The 24,725-nt window shown below is 43.2% G+C and overlaps 1 protein-coding gene across 6 annotated transcripts in view; it reads right to left on the bottom strand.

The window, feature by feature from the left end:
• LOC112252886 (protein quaking) overlaps nucleotides 1-24,469 on the bottom strand; it is a 111,521-nt gene extending 87,052 nt beyond the window's left edge. For 2 of the 6 annotated variants that reach the window (XR_006083640.1, XM_024424570.2), the window contains exon 1: nucleotides 23,681-24,468. Coding sequence is in view for 3 of the 6 variants with exons in the window: in XM_024424570.2 (XP_024280338.1) it covers nucleotides 23,681-23,822 (142 nt within the window). In the remaining 3 variants the exon portion in view is untranslated. Of the gene's footprint in view, nucleotides 1-23,680 lie in introns of all 6 variants that reach the window. The other 4 variants (XM_024424567.2, XM_024424571.2, XM_024424572.2 and 1 more) reach the window with 4 other exon arrangements.
• Nucleotides 24,470-24,725: the final 256 nt, after the last annotated feature.

The following is a 24,725-nucleotide window of genomic DNA, read 5'->3' as shown; positions in this document are numbered from 1 at the left end:
CTGGCAGGCCGCAGCTCATATCCCACTGCCATTATTGACTCAGGGGCCTGGTGGGCACAAACCAGCTGTGGCCTAAAGAAAGTCTCCTGAAACCTCTCGCTCTGATGAAAATGAGCAGGGACACTCCCTGTCACGTAGAAGAGAAGAGAGGGAGGAGAAAAGAGGAGGGGGGATGCGCACCCTGCACTGCCTGCTCTGGCACAGACCCACTTCAATTAGCTTAGTGTTGTGGAGTGGTGTGAGCTAGCAGAGCCTAGTAGCAGAACTTAGTAGCAGAGCCTAGCAGCAGAGCCTAGCAGCAGAGCCAAGTAGCAGAGCCTAGAAGCAGAGCCTAGTAGCAGAGCCTAGTAGCAGAGCCTAGTAGCAGAACCTAGTAGCAGAGCCTAGCAGCAGAGCCTAGTAGCAGAGCCTAGTAGCAGAACTTAGTAGCAGAGCCTAGCAGCAGAGCCTAGTAGCAGAGCCTAGTAGCAGAACTTAGTAGCAGAGCCTAGAAGCAGAGCCTAGAAGCAGAGCCTAGTAGCAGAGCCTAGTAGCAGAACTTAGTAGCAGAGCCTAGCAGCAGAGCCTAGCAGCAGAGCCAAGTAGCAGAGCCTAGAAGCAGAGCCTAGTAGCAGAGCCTAGTAGCAGAGCCTAGTAGCAGAACCTAGTAGCAGAGCCTAGCAGCAGAGCCTAGTAGCAGAGCCTAGTAGCAGATCCTAGTAGCAGAGCCTAGTAGCAGAGCCTACTGTAGTAGCAGAGTCTAGCAGCAGAACCTAGCAGCAGAGCCTAGTAGCAGAGCCTAGTAGCAGAGCCTACTGTAGTAGCAGAGCCTAGCAGCAGAGCATAGTAGCAGAACCTAGCAGCAGAGCCTAGTAGCAGAGCCTACTGTAGTAGCAGAGCCTAGTAGCAGAGCCTACTGTAGTAGCAGAGCCTAGTAGCAGAGCCTACTGTTGTAGCAGAGTCTAGCAGCAGAACCTAGCAGCAGAGCCTAGTAGCAGAGCCTACTGTAGTAGCAGAGCCTAGCAGCAGAGCATAGTAGCAGAGCCTACTGTTGTAGCAGAGCCTACTGTCGTAGCAGATCCTAGTAGCAGAGCATAGTAGCAGAGTCTACTGTAGTAGCAAATCCTAGTAGCAGAGCCTACTGTAGTAACAGATCCTAGTAGCAGAGCATAGTAGCAGAGCCTAGCATCAGAGCCAGTTGAGTATTTTAGTCAAAATGGCGCCGAAGCAGAAGGGAGATGCTTTACGTGTTCGTTTATCTGCGTTGTTTGTAACTTTTTTTGTTTTACTATTTTTGTACATAATGTTGCTGCTACTGTCTCTTATGACCGAAAATAACTTCTAGACATCAGGACTGCAATTACTCACCATGGACTAGCAGAATCCTTTTTCTTCTTTCACGACTCTGATGAGCCCAAGGCAGAGGATATACGGCTCCCTCGGGAATAAGCCCCGACCCCAGTGTTCTGCGTGAAGAGGAGGCGGAGAAAGAGAGGCCGGAGGGCGGGCTGCCTTCTGAGGAGTAGGAGGCGATCGAATAAATCCCCACTCCCCTCAATTCTGCTCGCAAACATGCAATCTTTGGACAATAAAATGGATGAGTTATTGGGAAGATTAAACTACCAACGGGACATTAAAAACTGTAACATCTTATGCGTCACGGAGGCGTGGCTGAACGACGACAATGTCAACTGGCTGGTTATACGATGTACCAGCAGGATAGAGCAGCGGCGCCTGGTAAGGCAAGGGGCGGCGGTCTATGTATTTTTGTAAAAAAACAGCTGGTGCACGATATCTAAGGAAGTCTCAAGCCATTGCGCGCCTGAGGTCGAGTTTCTCATGATAAGCTGCAGACCACATTACCTACCGAGAGAGTTTTCATCTGTATTCTTCATAGCTCTTTACATACCACCACAGTCAGAGGCCGGCACCAAGACAGCATTGAATGAGCTGTATTCCGCCATAAGCAAACAAAGAAACACTCACCCAGAGGCGGCGTTCCTAGTAGCCGGGGACTTTAATGCAGAGTTGCAGGAAATGCAGGAAACTTAAATAATTTTTACCTCATTACTATCAACATGTTACATGTGCAACCAGAGGGAAAAGAACTCTGGACCACCTATACTCCACACACAGAGATGCATACAAAGCTCTCCCTCGCCCTCCATTTGGCAAATCTGACCATAATTCCATCCTCCTGATACCTGCTTACAAGCTAAAATTAAAGCAGGAAGCACCCGTGACTAGATCAACAAAAGAAGTGGTCAGATGAAGAAGATGCTAAGCTACAGGACTGTTTTGCTAGCACAGACTGGAATATGTTCCAGGATTCCTCCAATGGCATTGAGGAGTACACCACATCTATCATTGACTTCATCAATAAATGCATCAATGACGTTGTCCCCACAGTACGTACATACCCCAACCAGAAACCATGGATTACAGGCAGCATCCGCACTGAGCTAAAGGTTACGAGCTGCTGCTTTCAAGGATTGGGACTCCAACCCGAAAGCTTATAAGAAATCCCGCTATGACCTCCGAAGAACCATCAAATATGCAAAGCATCAATACAGGACTAAGATTGAGTCGTACTACACCAGCTCTGATGCTCGTCGGATGTGGCAGGGCCTGCAAACCACTACAGACTACAAAGGGAAGCACAGCCGAGAGCTGCCCAGTGACACGAGCCTACCGGACGAGCTAAACTACTTCTATGCTCGCTTCGAGGCAAGTAACACTGAAACACGCATGCAAGCACCAGCTGTACCGCAGCCGATGTGAGTAAGATCTTTTAGACAGATCAACATTTACAAGGCCGCAGGGCCAGACGGATTACCAGGACGTGTACTGCGAGCATGCGCTGACCAACTAGCAAGTGTCTTCACTGAAATGTTCAATCTCTCCCTGTCTGAGTCTGTAATACCAACATGTTTTAAGCAGACCACCGTAGTGCCTGTGCCAAAGAACACTAAGGTAACCTGCCTAAATAATTACTGACCCGTAGCACTCACGTCTGTAGCCATGAGTGCTTTGAAAGGCTGGTCATGGTTCACATCAACACAGTCATCCCAGAAACCCTAGGCCCACTCCAATTTGCATACCACCCCAACAGATCCACAGATGATACTGTCTCTATTGCACTCCACACTGCCCTTTCCCACCTGGACAAAAGGAACACCTATGTGAGAATGCTATTCATTGACTACAGCTCAGCGTTCAACACCATAGTGCCCTCAAAGCTCATCAATAAGCTAAGGACCCTGGGACTAAACACCTCCCTCTGGACTTCCTAATGGGCCGCCCCCAGGTGATAAGGGTAGGTAACAACACATCCGCTATGCTGATCCTCAACAACTGGATCCTGGACTTCCTGAAGGGCCGCCCCAGGTGGTAAGGGTAGGTAACAACACATCCGCTATGCTGATCCTCAACAACTGGATCCTGGACTTCCTGAAGGGCCGCCCCAGGTATTGGGATTGTGGTATAGTGGGGTTATCTAGAAAAGTCTATGGTTGCCTGAAGTGGTTCTCAATCAGAGGCAGGTGCTTATCGTTGTCTCTGATTGGGAACCATATTTAGGCAGCCATATTGTTTGAGTGTTTCGTGGGTGATTGTTCCTGTCTTTGTGTTTGTTGCACCAGATAGGGCTGTTTTTGGTTTTTCACGGTTCTTGTTTTGTAGATTGTTCTATTTTCATCTTTATTAAAGATGTACAAAAATAACCACGCTGCATTTTGGTCCGCCTCTCCTTCACCGGAAGAAAACCTTAACAGAATCCTGAACATCTAGTCAAGTGGCTACCCGGACTATTCACATTTGCCCTCCCATCCACACCACTGACACTCTCTGTTGTCATCTATGCATAGTCACTTTAATTAACTCTACCTACATATACATACCACCTCAACTAACCGGTGCCCCCGCACATCGACTCTGTACCGGCATATTGTTATTTTTTACTGCTGCTCTTTAATTACTTGTTACTTGTATCTCTTATTCTTATCCAGATTCAACGCCGATACCGATTATTGGAGGGCCAAAAAGGCCGATATCGATTAGTCGGCCGATTTGTGTTTATTTATTTGTAATAATGACAATTACAACAATACTGAATGAACACTTATTTTAACTTAATATAATACATCAATAAAATCAATTTAGCCTCAAGTAAATAATGTTTTGGTTTAATTTGGTTGAAATAATGCAAAAACAAAGTGTTGGAGAAGAAAGTAAAAGTGCAATATGTGCCATGTAAGAAAGCTAACGTTAAGTTCCTTGCTCAGAACATGAGAACATATGAAAGCTGGTGGTTCCTTTTAACATGAGTCTTCAATATTCTCAGGTAAGAAGTTTTAGGTTGTAGTTATTATAGGAATTATAGGACTATTTCCCTCTATACCATTTGTATTTCATTAACCTTTGACTATTGGATGTTCTTATAGGCACTTTAGTATTGCTAGTGTAACAGTATAGCTTCCGTCCCTCTCCTCACTCCTCCCTGGGCTCGAACCAGCAACACAACGACAACAGCCACCATCGAAGCAGCGTTACCCATGCAGAGCAAGGGGAAGAATTACTAGAAGGCTCAGAGCGAGTGACGTTTGAAACGCTATTAGCCCGCGCTAACTAGCTAGCCATTTCACTTCGGTTACACCAGCCTCATCTCGGGAGTTGATAGGCTTGAAGTCATAAACAGAGCAATGCTTGACGCACAACGAAGAGCTGCTGGCAAAACGCACAAAAGTGCTGTTTGAATGAATGTTTACGCGCCTGCTTCTGCCTACCACCGCTCAGTCAGATACTTGTATGCTTGTATGCTCAGTCAGATTATATGCAACGCAGGACACGCTAGATAATATCTAGTAATATCATCAACCATGTGTAGTTAACTAGTGATTATGATTTATTGTTTTTTATAAGATAAGTTTAATGCTAGCTAGCAACTTACCTTGCCTTACAGCATTCGCGTAACAGGCAGGCTCCTTGTGGAGTGCAACGAGAGAGAGGCAGGTCGTTAATGCGTTGGACTAGTTAACTGTAAGGTTGCAAGATTGGATCCCCCGAGCTGACAAGGTGCAAATCTGTCGTTCTGCCCCTGAACAAGGCAGTTAACCCACCGTTCCTAGGCCATCATTGAAAATAAGACTGTGTTTCTTAACTGACTTGCCTAGTTAAATAAAGGTATAAAAATAAATAAATAAAAATCGGCAAATCGGTGCCCAAAATTACCGATTTCCGATTGTTCTGAAAACTTGAAATCGGCCCTAATTAATCAGCCATTCCGATTAATCGCTCGACCTCTAACACACACACACACACACGCGCACATGCTCGCACAATGCAGTGATTTCTGCACTATATACAAGGCTGTACCTTTTGTGATACGCTGTACTGTGGTTAGGGCAGGAGCTCAGCCAATCACCTCAAGTCAGCTTGTGGACCGGTACATGCTGTACGTCACAGGAGGTTGGTGGCTCCTTCATTGGGGAGGACAGGCTCATGGGAACGACTGGAGCGGAACCAGTGGAATGGTATCAAATACATCAAACACCTGGTTTCCAGGTGCTTGATGCCATTCCATTTGCTCCATCCCAGACATTACTACGAGCCGTCCTCTCAGCAGCCTCGTGCTGTAAGTATGTAAAGGGCAGTATTAAATGTGTTTGTACGCGTGTATGTGCATGGCTATACCGTGAGTGTACGGAGCTGCTTTTGAGCAGCTGCTGCCTCAGGAGGTGCTGACACAAAGGAAATTATGAAGCTCAGTGGTGATGGCTAAAAATGGGCCAGGAGTAAGGAAGGTGCTGGGCTGAGCAGGGAGACCAGCATATGGTCACAGTGTCACAGTGACATGGACGTCACATGCCCCGGGGCTGGCCTGATGGCCGCAAGGCTCACTCGGCTCACTAGCACTTCTCAACAGACCTGGGCAAGGATAAACTGAAGGGAAGACAGGCAGCAGAGAGACACTGAACTACAGTGAGACAACGTGAGACAATGAGAGACACTGAACTAGAGTGAGACAACGTGAGACAATGAACTAGAGTGAGACATCGTGAGACAATGAGAGACACTGAACTAGAGTGAGACAACGTGAGTCAATGAGAGACACTGAATTAGAGTGAGACAACGTGAGACAATGAGAGACACTGAACTAGAGTGATACAATGTGAGACAATGAACTAGAGTGAGACAACGTGAGATAATGAGAGACACTGAACTAGAGTGAGACAACGTGAGAGAATGAGAGACACTGAACTAGAGTGAGACGTGAGACAATGAACTAGAGACAATGAGAGACATTGAACTAGAGTGAGACAGCGTGAGACAATGAGAGACACACAACTAGAGTGAGACAACGTGAGAGAATGAAAGACACTGAACTAGAGTGAGACAACGTGAGAGAATGAGAGACACTGAACTAGAGTGAGACAACATGAGAGAAGGAGAGACACTGAACTAGAGTGAGACAGCGTGAGACAATGAGAGACACACAACTAGAGTGAGACAACGTGAGAGAATGAGAGACACTGAACTAGAGTGAGACAACGTGAGACAATGAGAGACACTGAACTAGAGTGAGACAACATGAGAGAATGAGAGACACTGAACTAGAGTGAGACAGCGTGAGACAATGAGAGACACTGAACTAGAGTGAGACAACGTGAGACAATGAGACACTGAACTAGAGTGAGACAACGTGAGACACTGAACTAGAGTGAGACAACGTGAGACAATGAGAGACACTGAACTAGAGTGAGACAGCGTGAGACAATGAGAGACACTGAACTAGAGTGAGACAACGTGAGACACTGAACTAGAGTGAGACAACGTGAGAGAATGAGAGACACTGAACTAGAGTGAGACAACGTGAGACAATGAGAGGCACTGCGATAGAGTGAGACAACGTGATGATATGAGACATGGATAAACACTGAGCTAATGTGAGACACTTAAGAGACACAGATACTGAGCTAATGCAAGTCACAGAGATACTGAACCAAATTTGGTAAATGTACAACTATGGCTGTATAGACTGGACAAACATTAGTAGGCAGTTATGCTGACCCTTGGTCACATTTAGCTAGGACACTGTGAAACACTATGAGACAAGGAGAGACTGATAGCTTTGTTTCAGCGTATTTTAGTCTAAGACAATACATGACGTACAAACTGCACTCAGTGATTTCATTTCTGGATGAACAGCAAAACACTGATGGAACATTCCTGTGCTGCTCTGCATGCTTTGGTTTGGGTTGACATAATTGGGTTGTGCCGTCACAAGACATACGGTTAAAGAGTTAATGGTTTAATGCTTGTGAATGCGTGGCTGCAGATGTCACATGTTTAGGGCAAGGGAGGTCGGACGGAGGATTGCAGCTCCGAAAATGATTTGACAAAACATTTTCAGCCCTCAGAAAGCAAAACCAAAGAAATGTTTCAGAGCCAAAATAAAACGTTTTAGTGTAGCATATCAGGACGACTAACATTTTGGAGCACAGAAATCCCATGTTGTCAGCAGTACCATAACTCATCTTAACTAATCCAAAGATATATTTCACACGTCTCAACCTCAATATTTCAACTAAAGATAGGCCTACAGTATTTCAACTAAAGATAGGCCTACAGTATTTCAACTAAAGATAGACCTACAGTATTTCAACTAAAGATAGACCTACAGTATTTCAACTAAAGATAGACCTACAGTATTTCAACTAAAGATAGGCCTACAGTATTTCAACTAAAGATAGACCTACAGTATTTCAACTAAAGATAGACCTACAGTATTTCAACTAAAGATAGACCTACAGTATTTCAACTAAAGATAGACCTACAGTATTTCAACTAAAGATAGACCTACAGTATTTCAACTAAAGATAGACCTACAGTATTTCAACTAAAGATAGACCTACAGTATTTCAACTAAAGATAGGCCTACAGTATTTCAACTAAAGATAGGCCTACAGTATTTCAACTAAAGATAGACCTACAGTATTTCAACTAAAGATAGGCCTACAGTATTTCCACTAAAGATAGACCTACAGTATTTCAACTAAAGATAGACCTACAGTATTTCAACTAAAGATAGACCTACAGTATTTCAACTAAAGATAGACCTACAGTATTTCATTTCAACTAAAGATAGACCTACAGTATTTCAACTAAAGATAGACCTACAGTATTTCAAAGATAGACCTACAGTATTTCAACTAAAGATAGACCTACAGTATTTCAACTAAAGATAGACCTACAGTATTTCAACTAAAGATAGACCTACAGTATTTCAACTAAAGATAGACCTACAGTATTTCAACTAAAGATAGACCTACAGTATTTCAACTAAAGATAGGCCTACAGTATTTCAACTAAAGATAGACCTACAGTATTTCAACTAAAGATAGACCTACAGTATTTCAACTAAAGATAGACCTACAGTATTTCAACTAAAGATAGGCCTACAGTATTTCAACTAAAGATAGGCCTACAGTATTTCAACTAAAGATAGGCCTACAGTATTTCAACCAAAGATAGGCCTACAGTATTTCAACTAAAGATAGGCCTACAGTATTTCAACTAAAGATAGACCTACAGTATTTCAACTAAAGATAGACCTACAGTATTTCAACTAAAGATAGGCCTACAGTATTTCAACTAAAGATAGACCTACAGTATTTCAACTAAAGATAGACCTACAGTATTTCAACTAAAGATAGGCCTACAGTATTTCAACTAAAGATAGACCTACAGTATTTCAACTAAAGATAGACCTACAGTATTTCAACTAAAGATAGACCTACAGTATTTCAACTAAAGATAGGCCTACAGTATTTCAACTAAAGATAGACCTACAGTATTTCAACTAAAGATAGACCTACAGTATTTCAACTAAAAATAGACCTACAGTATTTCAACTAATCTGACATCTCGCAGCTGAAACATAAAACATTTATAATCCACCTTCAAAAGAGGAGTAGAGAATACTCCATCTTTCCTTTGAGCCGTTAGTGAGCCGGGATAATTGAGGTCAAAGATTGCTCATTTTTCACAGCCGGGTCTCGATTCTCTTTATCAGCATTAAACCAGGGGGGTCGAATAGATGGTTCATTAGATGAATACCTTTGAATGTCCTTTAGGGCGAGGCTTGGGCACCGGCCCAGAACATTTGAAAATCGCCTCAGCCCAGAAGATTTGAAAATCACCTCAGAAAGAGGTTAGATTCCATTATAAAAGGTATCTCCTACTACACCTTGAACTTGGAGCTGCTGACAGAGGGAAAACACATCAATCGTTTAGGTTACCCAAGCAAACAACAATCCCAGAAAGTGTTGAAGCGTTAACTTTGCACTGAGAAGTGGAAGAAAAATAGCCTGTGGTCAGAGAGACTGACATAGCAGACCTGCCCTCTTGAAGGTTTGAAGCATTCACAGTTGTACAGGACGCTAAAAGCTTTCACTGCAGCGCTGTACTTTGTTAGCTTTTTAAATTAATTACAGTGGGGTAATTAAGATTGCAGTATCTAAACAGGTGGTCCAATACAACATATGTGCTGTGATTTGAGAGAAAGGGTAGACACGAGCCCTAATTTGGCTAAAGCAGGCTCAGAGGGCACACAAGAGCACTCACACACACAATATAATATGATTTACAGATTAAGATGTCAACCTTAAACCTCTAGGACAGTGGTATTCAAAGTCGTGGGGGAGGGGGTACTGAGGATTTCAACTGAATATATATATATATATAAATATTGTTGAAGTCGGAAGTTTACATACACCTTAGCCAAATACATTTAAACTCAGTTTTTTCACAATTCCTGACATTTTTCCTAGTAAAAATGCCCTGTCTTAGGTCAGTTAGGATCACCACTTTATTTTAAGAATGTGAAAAGTCAGAATAATAGTAGAGAGAATGATTTATTTCAGCTTTTATTTATTTCATCACATTCCCAGCTGGTCTGAAGTTTACATGCTACCTAATACTAATTGAGTGTGTTACCTTTAAATTGTTTAACTTGGGTCAAACGTTTCAGGTAGCCTTCCACCAGCTTCCCACAATAAGTTGGGTGCATTTTGGCCCATTCATCCTGACAGAGCTGGTGTAACTGAGTCAGGTTTGTAGGCCTCCTTGCTTGCACATGCTTTTTGATTGACGTCAGGGCTTTGTGATGGCCACTCCAAAACCGTGACTTTATTGTCCTTAAGCCATTTTGCCACAACTTTGGAAGCCTGCTTGGGGTCATTGTCCATTTGGAAGACCCATTTGCGACCAAGCTTTAACTTCCTGACTGATGTCTTGAGATGTTGCTTAAATATATCCACATAATTTTCCTCCCCCATGATGCCATCTATTTTGTAAAGTGCGCCAGCCCCTCCTGCAGCAAAGCACCCCCACAACATGATGCTGCCACCCCCGTTCTTCACAGTTGGGATGGTGTGCTTCGGGCTTGAAAGTCTCCCCCTTTTGCCTCCAAACATAACGATGGTCATTATGGCCAAACAGTTCTATTTTTGTTTCATCAGACCAGAGGACATTTCTCTAAAAAGTACAATTTTTGTCCCCATGTGCAGTTGCAACCCGTAGTCTGGTTTTTTATGGCGGTTTTGGGGCAGTGGCTTCTTCCTTGCAAAGTGGCCTTTCAGGTTATGTCGATATAGGACTCGTTTTACTGTGGATATAGATACCTTTGTACCCGTTTCCTCCAGCATCTTCACAAGGTCCTTTGCTGTTGTTCTGGGATCGATTTGCACTTTTTGCACCAAAGTACGTTCATCTCTAGGAGACAGAACGCGTCTCCTTCCTGAGCGGTATGACGGTTGCGTGGTCCCATGGTGTTTATACTTGCATACTATTGTTTGTACAGATGAACATGGTACCTTCAGGCGTTTGGAAATTGCTCCCAAGGATGAACCAGACCTGTGGAGGTCTACAATTTTTTCTTTCTTTAGATTTTCCCATGATGTCAAGCAAAGAGGCACTGAGTTTGAAGGTAGGCCTTGAACTACATCCACAGGTACACCTCCAATTGACTCAAATGTTGTCAATTAGCCTATTTAAAGCCATGACATACTTTTCTGGAATTTTCCAAGCTGTTTAAAGGCACAGTTAACTTAGTGTATGTAAACTTCTGACCCACTGGAATTGTAATACAGTGAATTAAGTGAAATAATCTGTCTGTAAACAATTGTTGGAATAATTACTTGTGTCAAGCACAAAGTAGATATCCTAACCAACTTGCCAAAACTATAGTTTGTTAACAAGAAATTTGTGGAGTGATTGAAAAACTAGTTTTAATGACTCCAACCTAAGTGTATGCAAACTTCCAACTTCAACTGTATATATATTTATTTTTTTAGGAACAAAAAAAATGAAGAGTACAGATTATGGTATGGGTTTTTGAAAAATAGCATTCAAAAAATACAACCTTAATGATATAATGTATTTTATTGGTTTCATTTTTGATGAATGAATTGAAGGTTAGGTTGTTAAATGGGGTCCCAAGAAATTCTGTCTGAAGAAAATGGGGTCCCCACTGAAAAAATGTGATTACCACTGCCCTAAGATGTGACTTCCTTGAGAATAATGACTTGAATGGCTTCAATACATCTGAGGGGAAGCAGAAGCAGCAAGAGGATGATAAACGATGTGAGAGCAAAACCTATTGATAAAAATTAGGTCACTCGTTGCCTGGGCATTTCAGCTTTTTCATGTCTCAATCAATAGGTTTCATCCATTCTCTTCACATGCTTTTATTCGTGCCTACCCCTCAACCCCCCTCAACCCCCACAGCCGTAATACTGTAACCCTGCCAATGACTTACTTACTCAGCGTTCTGTGGCGGAAAAGGGTTTCAATTACAGAGAGTGCTTTTAAAATGAGAAATGTGAATGCATTATAGAAGTAGACACTGATGTATTCACTCATAATGGTGCTATCGCAGGAAGCACAGCGAAATGATACGGAATAATAAAGAGCGTGGTTAATAGAGCCGTCGCGGTCGACTCTAAAGAATAGAGTGAATAAAAACGTGATTGATTGTCTCGTGAGGTTGACTGTTTACTCTCTTGACTAAGCTAATAGCACGTTGACCCCGTGACCTTTTTCTGTTGTGGATACATCTCAGTCCAAGGTGCTAAGGGGGGCAATGGTGGGTTGGAGTGGGGGTTGGCGGGGTTAGGGAGAGAGCCTCTTAGCTCATTTCCTTTTGAATATCAGCCCTCTTCAGTTGGCCTCAGACAGAAGAGAATGATCATATTAAAAGGATGAGGGAAAGCCTCTATCGCTTCACTTGACGGAGCGTCTATGACGGGCCGTTATTATACATAGTTAACATACATAGCTATCGTGCATTCTCATAGATCACATTAACATACATAGGGCTCTATTTTCAGGCTGGAAAATGTGACTTTGTTATGGCGGCGCTAGTGTCAAACACGCGGTCTTACGCAATATTGTCTTGTAAAAGCAAGCGCTTTGTAATTGACCTACCTTACATCAGCTCGCTTGAGGTGAGGTGGGAGGGGTGGAAATATTTGAGGTGTGTCCTTAAAAAGGTGTACCAACGTGCCAATGACAGGCAGCGCTACTGGTGATATTTAAGACTCACCAAAAGCGGATCTTAGCGGCAACGCAATCGGTCACGGAATCGATTTAGCCAGCAGAGCAGCCTAATCAGTAACATATGACCAATGTTTCATTCAAATATCAGGAGCAGCAAAACAGTCAACTGACATTCCAGTTTTTTTCTTTTTATTGGACAATATTTTTGTCCATGCAGCTTCTGTGAAAGGTTTGGACTAATTAGATCCATGTGGAAGTCTGTTTAGGAACATACAGTTATTACAAGACTGTTTATTGGTTCTCCTTGATCCATTATTTTGTTGATAGATTACACCTTCCACTTTCATCAGTTGGACCTAACTGTCAAATTGCGGGAATTCCGATCTCTGTCCTTGGTGCTGAATCCGCTTGTAGCCTAGCTCATTTGTTTGTTTACCTTTTACGTGGCAAAGTCACTAATAGGCCATATCAGGCGATGGTAGGCTAATCTAATTATAGCTCTTGGGCAATGTCCAATTGTCCATGGCTTGAACATGCAGTACATTTTCAAAATGTGAATGCAATGTCTGTAGACGAATATTTCCAAGTTGAAGCCAATAAAAAAATAACTAGATTGGCTACAGGTTTTTATAACTAAGCTTATTGTAGGGTTAGTGTATACTTAAGCAATAAGGCAAGAGGGGGTGTCTGGATACAGCCCTTAGCTGTGGTATATTGGCCATATACCACAAACATCCGAGGTGCTATTATAAACTGGTTACCAACGTAATTAGAGCCGTCAAAATAAATGCTTTGTCATACCCGTGGTATACGGTCAGCCAATCAGCATTCAGGGCTTGAACCACCCAGTTTATAATATTAAATGAACTCTATTCAATGGATAGGACAAGCATTCATGCCTCCTGCTGAAGAGCCCTTAGGACTAAGTGTGCACACATTGCCTTATGCTCATGGAACGAGAGATGCAATTTATGACATCATGCTTCTGACCCGATCCTATTTAGAAATATTGTTGTTGGTTTAAAAATCAGATTGATTGTTTGTCGTTTAATTTGATTTTTTTTTTTTTACTTAGGAGAAAGATTTACCGTCCATGGGTTTATGGTGAGAACGTACATGGCTTGAATGTATTGTGATTTCTCCTGCTATTTCTGGAGAAGTGCAAATATGATCTGTCAGATGGTTCCATGATGTTTATAAAACATGACAGTTGCGAGCTGTATAACGGTGAGTGGACATGCCTCCTTTCTCTTTATATTGGATCTTTATCCAGCTCCTGTGAAAAGTTTGGATGTGCGTAAAACTCTACATAGTCTAAGCCTTATATAAGTCTGTATTATACACCCAAGGGGAGCAATTATGGTACCTGTAACTGTATATAGACATTGCCTATTTAAAACAAGTTGTTGTTAAGTTTTTATTATGATTTGATTAGAATTAATCATTCTTTTTGGGCCTTATCGACGGGGCTGTAGTGGAGCGGGTCGAGAGCTTCATGTTCCTTGGTGTCCACATCACTAACAAACTATCATGGTAGAAACACACCAAGAAAGTCGTGAAGAGGGCACGACAACACCTTATCCCCCTCAGGAGACTAAAAAGATTAGGCATGGGTCCCCAGATCCTCAAAAAGTTATACAGCTGCACCATCGAGAGCATCCTGACCAGTTGCATCCCCGCCTGGTATGGCAACTGCTCGGCATCTGACCGTAAGGCGCTACAGAGGGTAGTGCGTACGACCCAGTACATCACTGGGGCCAAGTTTCCTGCCATCCAGGACCTATATACTAAGCGTTGTCAGATGAAGGCCCAAATAATTGTCTAAGACTCCAGTCAAAGTCTCCAGCCACACTAGTCACAGACTGTTCTCTCTGCTACCGCACGGCAAGCAGCACCGGAGCACCAAGTCTAGGTGCAAAAGGCTCCTGAACAGCTTCTATTTTATTAGATTTGATTCATCGATAGCCTAGAGAATTTAATCTTGCTTATTGACTACGTTTGGCATGTCCATGTCCAGACTGCAATTTACAGTAGGCCTAGCCCCTATATCAGTATTAATTCTATAGCCTATGTTTAACAATGTATTTCCAGATTGAAACAATGCATTTACAAAACAAATCCAAGTTTTTGTCACGTGCCCCGAATACAACAGGTGTACCTTACAGTGAAATGCTTACTTACAGGCTCTAACCAATGGTGCGGGGAAAAAAGGTGTGTGTGTGTGTGTGTGTGTGTGTGTGTGTGTGTGTAGGTAAATAAAGAAATAAAACAACAGTAAAAAGACATTTGAAAAAAAGAGTAGCAAGGCTATATACAGACACCGGTTAGTCGGGCTTATTGAGGTAGTATGTACATGTAGGTATCGTTAAAGTGACTATGCATATATGATGAACAGAGAGTAGCAGAAGCGTAAAAAGAGGGGTTGGCGGGTGGTGGTGGGACACAATGCAGATAGCCCGGTTAGCCAATGTGCAGGAGCACTGGTTGGTCGGACCAATTTAGGTAGTGTGTACATGAATGTATAGTTAAAGTGACTATGCATATAAGATTAACAGAGTAGCAGCAGCGTAAAAGAGGGGTTGTGGGGGGAGGCACACAATGCAAATAGTCCAGGTAACCATTTGGTTACCTGTTCAGGAGTCTTATGGCTTGGGGGTACTGTTGAGAAGCCTTTTTGTCCTAGACTTGGCACTCCGGTACCGCTTGCCATGCGGTAGTATAGAGAACAGTCTATGACTGGGGTGGCTGGGGTCTTTGACAATTTTTAGGGTCTTCCATCTGATACCGCCTGGTGTAGAGGTCCTGGATGGCAGGCAGCTTTGTCCCAGTGATGTACTGGGCCGTACGCACTACCCTTTAAAGTGCCTTGCGGTTGGAGGCCGAGCAATTGCTGTACCAGACAGTGATGCAACCGGTCAGGATGCTCTCTATTTTCCAACTGTAGAACCTTTTTAGGATCTTAGGACCCATGCCAAATCTTTTTAGTTTCCTGAGGGGGAATAGGCTTTGTCGTGCCCTCTTCACGACTGTCTTGGTGTGTTTGGACCAATCTAGTTTGTTGTTGACGTGGACACCAAGGAATTTGAAGCTCTCAACCTGCTCCACTACAGCCCCGTCTATGAGAATGGGGACGTGCTCGGTGCTCCACAATCATCTCCTTAGTCTTGGTTACGTTGAGGGATAGGTTGTTATTCTGGCACCCGGCCAGGTCTCTGACCTCCTCCCAATAGGCTTTCTCGTCGTTGTCAGTGATCAGGCACTGTTGTGTCGTCAGCAAACGTAATGATGGTGTTGGAGTCGTGCCTGGCCATGCAGTCGTGGGTGAACAGGGAGAACAGGAGGGGACTGAGCACGCACCCCTGGTGAGCTCCAGTGTTGAGGATCAGCGTGACAGATGTGTTGCTACCTACCCTCACCACCTGGGGGCGGCCTGTCAGGAAGTCCAGCATCCAGTTGCAGAGGGAGGTGTTTAGTCCCAGGATCCTTAGCTTAGTGATGAGCTTTGAGGGTAACTATGGTGTTGAACGCTGAGCTGTAGTCAATGAACAGCATTCTCACATAGGTGTTCCTTTTGTCCAGGTGGGAAAGGGCAGTGTGGAGTGCAATAGAGATTGCATCATCTGTGGATCTGTTTGGGCAGTATGCAAATTGGAGTGGGTCTAGTGTTTCTGGGATAATGGTGTTGATATGAGCCATTACCAGCCTTTCAAAGCACTTCATGGCTACGGATGTGAGTGCTACGGGTCTGTAGTCATTTAGGCAGGTTGCCTTTGTGTTCTTGGGCACAGGGACTATGGTGTTCTGCTTGAAGCATGTTGGTATTACAGACTCAACCAGGGACATGTTGAAAATGAAAATGTCATGTTGAAAAGTGAAGACACCTGCCAGTTGGTCAGCACATGCCCGGAGCACACATCCTGGTAATCTGTCTGGCCCCGCAGCCTTGTGTATGTTGACCTGTTTAAAGGTCTTACTCATGTCGGCTACGGAGAGCGTGATCACACAGTCGTCCGGAACAGCTGATGCTCTCACGCATGCCTCAGTGTTGCTTGCATAGAAGTGATTTAGCTCGTCTGGTAGGCTCGTGTCACCGGGCAGCTCGTGGCTGTGCTTCCCTTTGTAGTCTGTAATAGTTTGCAAGCCCTGCCACATAAGACGAGTGTCGGAGCCGGTGTAGTATGATTCAATCTTAACCCTGTATTGATGCTTTACCTGTTTGATGGTTCGTCGCAGGGCATAGCGGGATTTCTTGTAAGCTTCCAGGTTAGAGTCCCGCTCCTTGAAAGTGGCAGCTCTACCCTTTAGCTCAGTGCGAATGTTGCCTGTAATCCATGGCTTCTGGTTGGGGTATGTACGTACTGTCACTGTGTGGACGACATCCTCAATGCACAACAATGTGGACTATAAACATGTTCAACATATTTAGCAAATATGGGGCGAACTAGGCTATAACGGACTAACGTTCAAGCTGATGAGAACGCAAATAGGATGAAAGACTGTAAATACACAACTTGAAGCAATCACATAGCCATGGAGCATGTTCTGATTGGCCAGTAAGGAGCCAAGTCTTGACACACCCACAACTTGTTTATTCATCAAAACCCAGCCTTTTCGCGCCACCGCCGGTTCATTCCTGTGGTGAAAATACACACCCCTGAACCTAGAACGCTACTGTCAAAGCGAAGATCTATCATTGCATGAGGTTTGTTTAACTAAAGTTGATAGTCTATCTGCCACAGCACTTGGGTTCAGATACTCATACTAACCTGTTGATACCTACAGACTCAGATGTGCTTTTTAAACACACACAAGGGATATCACAGGTTTTGCTGCTGCATAGACAATAACACACCATATCAAATAACCAGGTCAAAATTCACCATCATCTTCACCATACTTATTCCTAAGTGAACTTTTCCCCGTTCATCCTAATGCTGCAGTGCATGTCGTAAGTAAGAGACGGGATCGTTACTCCACAACACAGGGACAGGATCCAAGTTCATTCTGAATAAATTTACTTTGACCCCGCCCCCTCCCAACTCCACTTCACTTCTGAAATAATTAATTACTCCAATTATGTGATGAATAGGACCACTTTGTCTAATTGTGAGAGGAGCTGGAAGTATTCTCTTGTCTCTCTGGGACTCCTTGATGCTAGAGAGAGAACGAGAGCGAGCGAGTGAGCAAGAGAGAGAACAAGGCAGACAGACAGAGAGACATAGAAGAGTGAAAGAGACAGTGAGAGACAGTGAAGCAGAGGCAGACACAGAGAGCTACAATTATGGAGAGATATAGAGAGTGCCCTGAGATCAAACTGCATCCTTCCACAACTTTTAATGGCGAAAAGGAGACCTTGGAATCATCCCTCTGTGTGTGATTACCATTCGCTGGTTCAGTCTGCTTCTGTCTGCCTAAGACTCTGAGTACATTTGATGAACTCTAGTTAGTCTTCTTCTTGTCTGGCTAGAGAAACATTAACTACCCAGGGGAAGTCAACTTCCCACTGGACACACACTTGTTGAATCAATGTTGTTTCCACGTAAATTCAACAAAATGACATTGAATCAACATGGAATAGACATTGAATTGACGTCTGTGCCAAGTAGGTTGTTTCTTGTTAACCGTCATTCTAGTAAAAGCATGTTCACTCTTCAATGTGATTTCCCAGGGTGCTAGTGGTCTGTACCAATAGAAAAAACAATAACACTTAGCTACTAACTCAATAAGGATAAATTAGTTTTCACAAGTGGTGGAAAAAGTACCCAATTATCATACTTGAGTAAAAGTAAAGATACCTTAATATAATTATAATAGAAATCGTCTCAAGTAAAAGTAAAAGTCAACTAGTAAAATATTATTGAGTTAAAGTCTGAAAGTATTTGGTTTCAAATAAAGGTAGAAAACATTTTAATATTCTTTATATTAAGCAAAACAGGTGGCACAATAATAAAATGTTTAAAAAATGATGGATAGCCAGGGGCACACTCCAACACTCAGACATCATTTACAAATGAAGCATTTCTGTTTAGTGAGTCTGCCAGATCAGAGGCAGTAGGGATGACCAGGGACGTTCTCTTGATAAATGCATGCATTTTATAATTTTCCTGTCCTGCTAGGCATTTGAAATGTAACGAGTCAGAAAAAAGGTAAAAAGTACATTATTTTTTATAGTAATGTAGTGAAGTAAAAGTCGTCAAAAATATAAATAGTAGAGGAAAGTACAGATACAGGCGGCAGGGTAGCCTAGTGGTTAGTGTTGGACTAGTAACCGGAAGGTTGCAAGTTCAAACCCCTTAGCTGACAAGGTACAAATCTGTCGTTCCGCCCCTGAACAGGCAGTTAACCCACTGTTCCTAGGCAGTCATTGAAAATAAGAATTTGTTCTTAACTGACTTGCCTAGTTAAAAAAATAAAAAATACCCCCCAAAAAATGACTTAAATTGTACATTCAAGTATTTTTCCTTAAGTACTTTCTGAGCACACTGGCTTTCACACACTTTATAGACAGTTAATGTGTGCAAATAATTTTGGTTTAACAACAAATACAGTAGCAGTACCCAGTGGGGGGAGAACACACACAACAAAAAAGTACTTCATCAGTGCCTTGACCTTACTGTGCTCTCTCACATCTGTATCTCTGCAACACTCCTCTCCTCCCCTCCATTTGAGTGTGTATTGGACTTTCAGGGGCTGGGACAAACATACTAGAGTACCTGAGTACCTCTAGCAGTGATTCAATTCATCACCTTTGTTACAGAGCGGAGCAGCCCTGCATGGCTGGCTGCATTGACTGTCCATTGAGAGCATTCATCTGCACTAACAACGGCCTGGGTTTGTGCATTCAGTACTCAGCGGCGTCGTCTGCCCCGGGCCACTGCACAGGAACATCACTCACAGGTGACAGCTCAGGGTTCAGTGCTCAGATGAGGGGACTCATCTCACACACTCGAACAGTACCGACCGGGAAAACTTTTACCTCCGTCATATGGTCACTGATACGTTCTGACCATGAACATCTAGACACGGTTCGGTAGTAACGTCACTGAAACGGACGTAATCGCCTGCCTAGGACACCCCTATCTAGTATAATTAATAATGGGGGTACGGTGATGAGTTACCTTGCTGGACACCTGTGTTCCCCGAGCTAATGCCTAGGCTATAGCTCAGAGGGCTAACATAGTCTTGTGGCACAGAGATTACCCGGATTCAAACCCAGTCAGTCACACTGACACAGACGACAATGTAAATCCCTAACCCAGAGTGAGCTCATGGAGTGAAATTGAATTGCAGAGATTCCTCATCAGCATTCTAAAACCATGACTCACAAGCAGGCATTCACACTTGAACGTCACTGGAGAAAAACACCAACTAACAGCGAATTCACGCTGAATAGCTTTGATTATGACACGTGTGAGACCTAAATTACACTGAAAAAATATATAATCTCAACATGTAAAGTGTTGGTTCCATGTTTCATGAGCAGAAATAAAAAAAGTCCCAGAAATCCCAGAACTTTGTGCACAAACTTGTTTATATCCCTGTTAGTGAGCATTTCTCCTTTACCAAGATAATCCATTCAGTTGACAGGTGTGGCATATCAAGAAGCTGAATAAACAGCATTATCATTACACATGTGCACCTTGTGCTGGGGACAATAGAAGGCCACTTTAAAATGTGTAGTTTTGTCACACAACACCACAGATGTCTCAAGTTTTGAGGGAGCGTGTAATTGGCATGTTGACTGCAGGAATGTCCACCAGAGCTGTTGCCAGAGAATTTAATGTTAATTTATCTACCATAAGCCACCTCCAATGTTGTTTTAGAGAATTTGGCAATACATCCAACCGGCCTCACAGCCGCAGACCATGTGTAACCTAGCCAGACCAGGACCTCCACATCCGGCTTCTTCACCTGCAGGATCGTCGGGGGGAGGGGGGTTGCTGAGGAGTCAATTGACTGATTGACTGATTTCCTTATATGAACTGTAACTCTATATTTTTGTTCAGTATAGAAAATCATAACAGGAGGCTGTTAAAGGCGACAGATTATACACACATATGTAAGTACACACACACACAGGCACACACTCCCTTCCCCACACAGACTTCCTCTATTATCACTTGCCACTCGCAGCCGATACACACAGGTGGACTGGGGCTATCAGACAACTATCTCCTATAAAGCGTGTCCTCTGTTGGGCTTGAGATATAGCCCTCCATCACCATACTCATTTATCTAGTTTCATTCTTCACCACACACTACAGCAGATCACAACGGAGGGGAGAAGAAAACACCGACCTGGAGCGTCACGTATGATCAATGTTGAGGCCAAGCACAAGCTGCAGACGATATTTTATGCGCCAGCCCGGACTTTAGAAGGCGGAATAGCGCTGACGTCTGCAGAAGCCAGTGGTTTAGCGTTGCCCGGGTGATACTGGCAACAGAAAAGCACAGCTGCAGACTAGTGCAATGGGGATATTGTATATGTGAATTCGCCCTACCTATTCAAAATCAGATTGTATGTTGTTGTACATTACCCGACACTCAGACACATACGTGTCGTCAGATCACACAAACAGAATCAAACCCACTGTATCACTGCAACACTGTAATGCCCCTTACTAACCCAGTACGCATGCAGTGGATGCACGTGGCATATAGGCTAAATCAATGACTGATTTGAAGAATAACTATCTGTTATTTCTATTGATCAGATAAAACACACATAAAGAACTAAGGGGAATGGGCAGGGGCTGATTCCACTATATTTAACTACATGTCGTCTGTGGTATTATTGGAAGTCAGGGCTGAGTTCAATAGAGGAAGTGAAACCAGTGTCTCCCTCCTCCCTCTGATCAGAAGGTATATGTACTAACTTAGACATCTCTCTGTCTGTCTGCACGTCACAGCACTCATAATGACCTACCTTATCAGTCACATACAGAACAGACTAACAGGAAGACACAAACAGACAGCAACACCCCGAAATTATAGTTGTTCTGCATTGCAGGAAATGCACATGTGTAGTGTATTCAAGGTTTAACAAGGCTTCTAAAGGGTGTAATTTCCACTTTAAAATGTCTGACTTGATTTGCCCAAATGACACATGTATCAACTCCTACAAAAAAAAAATGTCCATGAACTATAAACCATTTCCTGTTACTCCAGGAGTATTTTCATGCCGTGGCAAACTGGCTCAAATGAAGATCCTACATCTGTATGGTCTCTGGGAATGTATTCACATGATGTTCCTTTTTCTAGTCTGTCCTGTGACTTAGTGTGGAATAAATACGCAAGGCTTTCCAGATGAGTGGGAGTGCTGTGCAAAGGGATCGTCTTGCTTCACACACAGCTGTGTTCCAGCACCACCCAAATCCAGCATCCTTCGACCCGCCCCTCACTCACACCAGCACAGCCTGCAGCTCCATCAAGCACTGATGTCTCAGACCAAGACCAACGCGAAAAGCAAAAACTCGTGAGAGAGTGCGTCTGCGATTAACCGGCACATTCAGACAGGTTAGACCCCGCAAGAACGTGGGTTGAGGCCGTGGGTCTCTCGTCTGAGCTGATAATCGAGTGGTAAGGATGAAGATTCATGAACATATGACATGGCAGATTGACAATAATATGCACAGACTACTATTTAACTTTGGCTACATTCGGTGTGTTGTTTCTCCCGTCACGGCCTAGCCCCAAATCAGCTGCAGCATATAGGCCTAACCTTCCACTGACCGGATGAATATGCCAGACAGCAAAAACCTACAGAAAGCACTTGTTTTTCCACACCCGTTGATTTGATATGGCCAGCTAGAAGTCCTTCATTAAGTGTTCTTAAAAATGTTCATGTGATAAGATGACACTTTCCCCCCCAACCAATCGTCTAATAGAATAGCCTAAAGAAACTAAATGAACAAATTCTCTTTACATGCACACTAAAGAAACCGTACGGAGGCGAAGCAAGGTGGTTACCACAGTGAACGGTATTACATGCTCTGGAGATGAACTGAAAAGCATAAAACCCTGTCCTAATCTCAAAAGACTCCCCACTTCCAATAAAACCTCGCTCTAATGAGCCCATTCAAAAGTTTGATGTCTATAAACTAGTCTAGTAAGCCTAAATAATTTAAATGGTGAAACATAGCAGCAGAATGTCAGGGGGGGGGAAGACGTTGGCTACCCAAAGAGATGGAAGATAGAAGAAGATGAAGGATAAACCCAGTGGGAGCCAGCCCCCTGGCGCCTAATCCACCAAATTCCCCAATAGTCTCTCTAGTACTCTAACTCCCACACATTATTGTCTATATCATCTAGATTCTAGAATATACACTTCATGATGATGATTGTTGACACAGAATTACAGGAAACACAGAAATATACTTTGGCCTAATAGCATGCGCCAAAGACGGTTTGGATGCGCTGAGTGAGAAATGTTTCTTCACTTCATCGTGCTGTGCAACTGCTTCAAATATTAGCTGTGTAGGGACAAAGTACCATATCAGATAGAGATTTAAACATTTCTTCAAAAAACTATTTTCCACATGTAAACAGATGTCATTTTTCTCTGCCACCTCATGCATTACTGACTTATTAACTTGAATTTGAGTCCAAATGCTATATCCAGTTTAGGTTAACTCTAGAATAACTCTCTGGAGAATATGTGAATCACCAATCAGATTATATATTTATATATTTTATGTATTTATATTTAGGTAGGCTATGTGATTTCACCTGTTTAATCCTCTTTTTAATGTCAACATAAAATAATAAAAGTATCGGTGTACTCTTCAAGTGAAACGCCTCAAGGTTAGGAGGCTTGAGTAAAACGAATGCAAACCAGGGTATTTGCAACAATTCAGAACTGTAAACTAGCCTACTGTTGTGTCTGCATTGATATAACTATGTTTCCAACTATGTCAACACATTCACGCCTCTGTAAAATGTATGGCTCATGATTCCAGTCCACAGAAAGCAACAAATACTCCCAACGCCGTCCTATGTAAAAAATAAAAAAAATAAAAAAGGAAGGGAGACTGCGCTTTCACTATGAGAAACTCGGTCTGTATGATCCATGCGCATACCCTACCATATGCGTAACCTCAATTTAGAGTGCTTGTCTATTCACACACATTGATCCCAAGTTTACCTTCATCAAGCAGCCGTTCGAGGTGGTTAAAAATCCCGCAGAAGTTGGGAAGGCTGCTCATCAGTTTCTTATCATTCATGAGCTGCATGAGATAGTCTGGGGTGGGCTTAGGTTTCTCCTTCGATTCCATTTCCCCAACCATATTCCAAAAAATGAAGAAGAAAAAAAATCTGACCCCAACAGAACCAACAATTGGAAAAAAATAAATATGTTCGCGTAGGCTATAAATTAATAAATATGATATAAAAAATATAAGAATACAAAAAAATCAGTCTGTCTCTCTCTCACTCCTCCTCACTGTCTCTTGTTGGTAAACGCAGTGAGCTGTTCCGTCTCCTGGTGCTGCGTTCAGTTTCTTTACGCACTGCACTGCAATTCTACTACACCGTCTGGCTGTCAGCTCTTCAGAGGACAGGTGATAAAATACAATTAAAAAGAAAAGGAACAATTTAATACAAATATGAAATGGCGGAGAGGTAGTTTTTTAAAATGTTTGTTACCCTTATAATTCCACAAGTTATCGGAATGAATAATCAACTCCCGCGTGTCCACTGCCCTTGATTTATATTTGAAACGATTGGTCTGCTTTCTCCTACCGAAGTTCTTGAGGCTGTGAAAATGTCCTTTTCCCCGAGTTCCCCAGAGCTTTCTGTGTATTGTTATGTGTGTGTCTGCACACTGGAAACGTCTGTCCCTCCTGTCTCTATTCTCGATAACCGAGCTTTTTCAATGAAGCTGGCATTTGGTCTCCTGAAACCGTCTGGCTGTGTTTTGCGAGCCGGTCACATGACCACACTTCACAGCGGAGTCTCTCAGCCGAGATCGGGGGCGCGCGCACCGCCGGGACCGAGTGTGGGAGGACAAATGCGCTTGCACATACACACGCGCGCACACGCACGAACAGTGATGTAAAGTACAAACTTCTTCAGGATTGGTGGGTCCCCTGCGGGACCGTTGAGCTAACATAGGCTAATACAATCAGCATGAGGTAGTAAGTAACAAGAACATTTCCCAGGACATAGACATATCTGATATTGGCAGAAAG

This window comes from Oncorhynchus tshawytscha, linkage group LG06 (genome assembly GCF_018296145.1).
Source record: "Oncorhynchus tshawytscha isolate Ot180627B linkage group LG06, Otsh_v2.0, whole genome shotgun sequence".
Taxonomy (NCBI): Eukaryota; Metazoa; Chordata; class Actinopteri; order Salmoniformes; family Salmonidae; genus Oncorhynchus; species Oncorhynchus tshawytscha.
The sequence above is the reverse complement of the archived record's forward strand: the minus strand, read 5'-3'. Positions and strand labels throughout refer to the sequence as shown.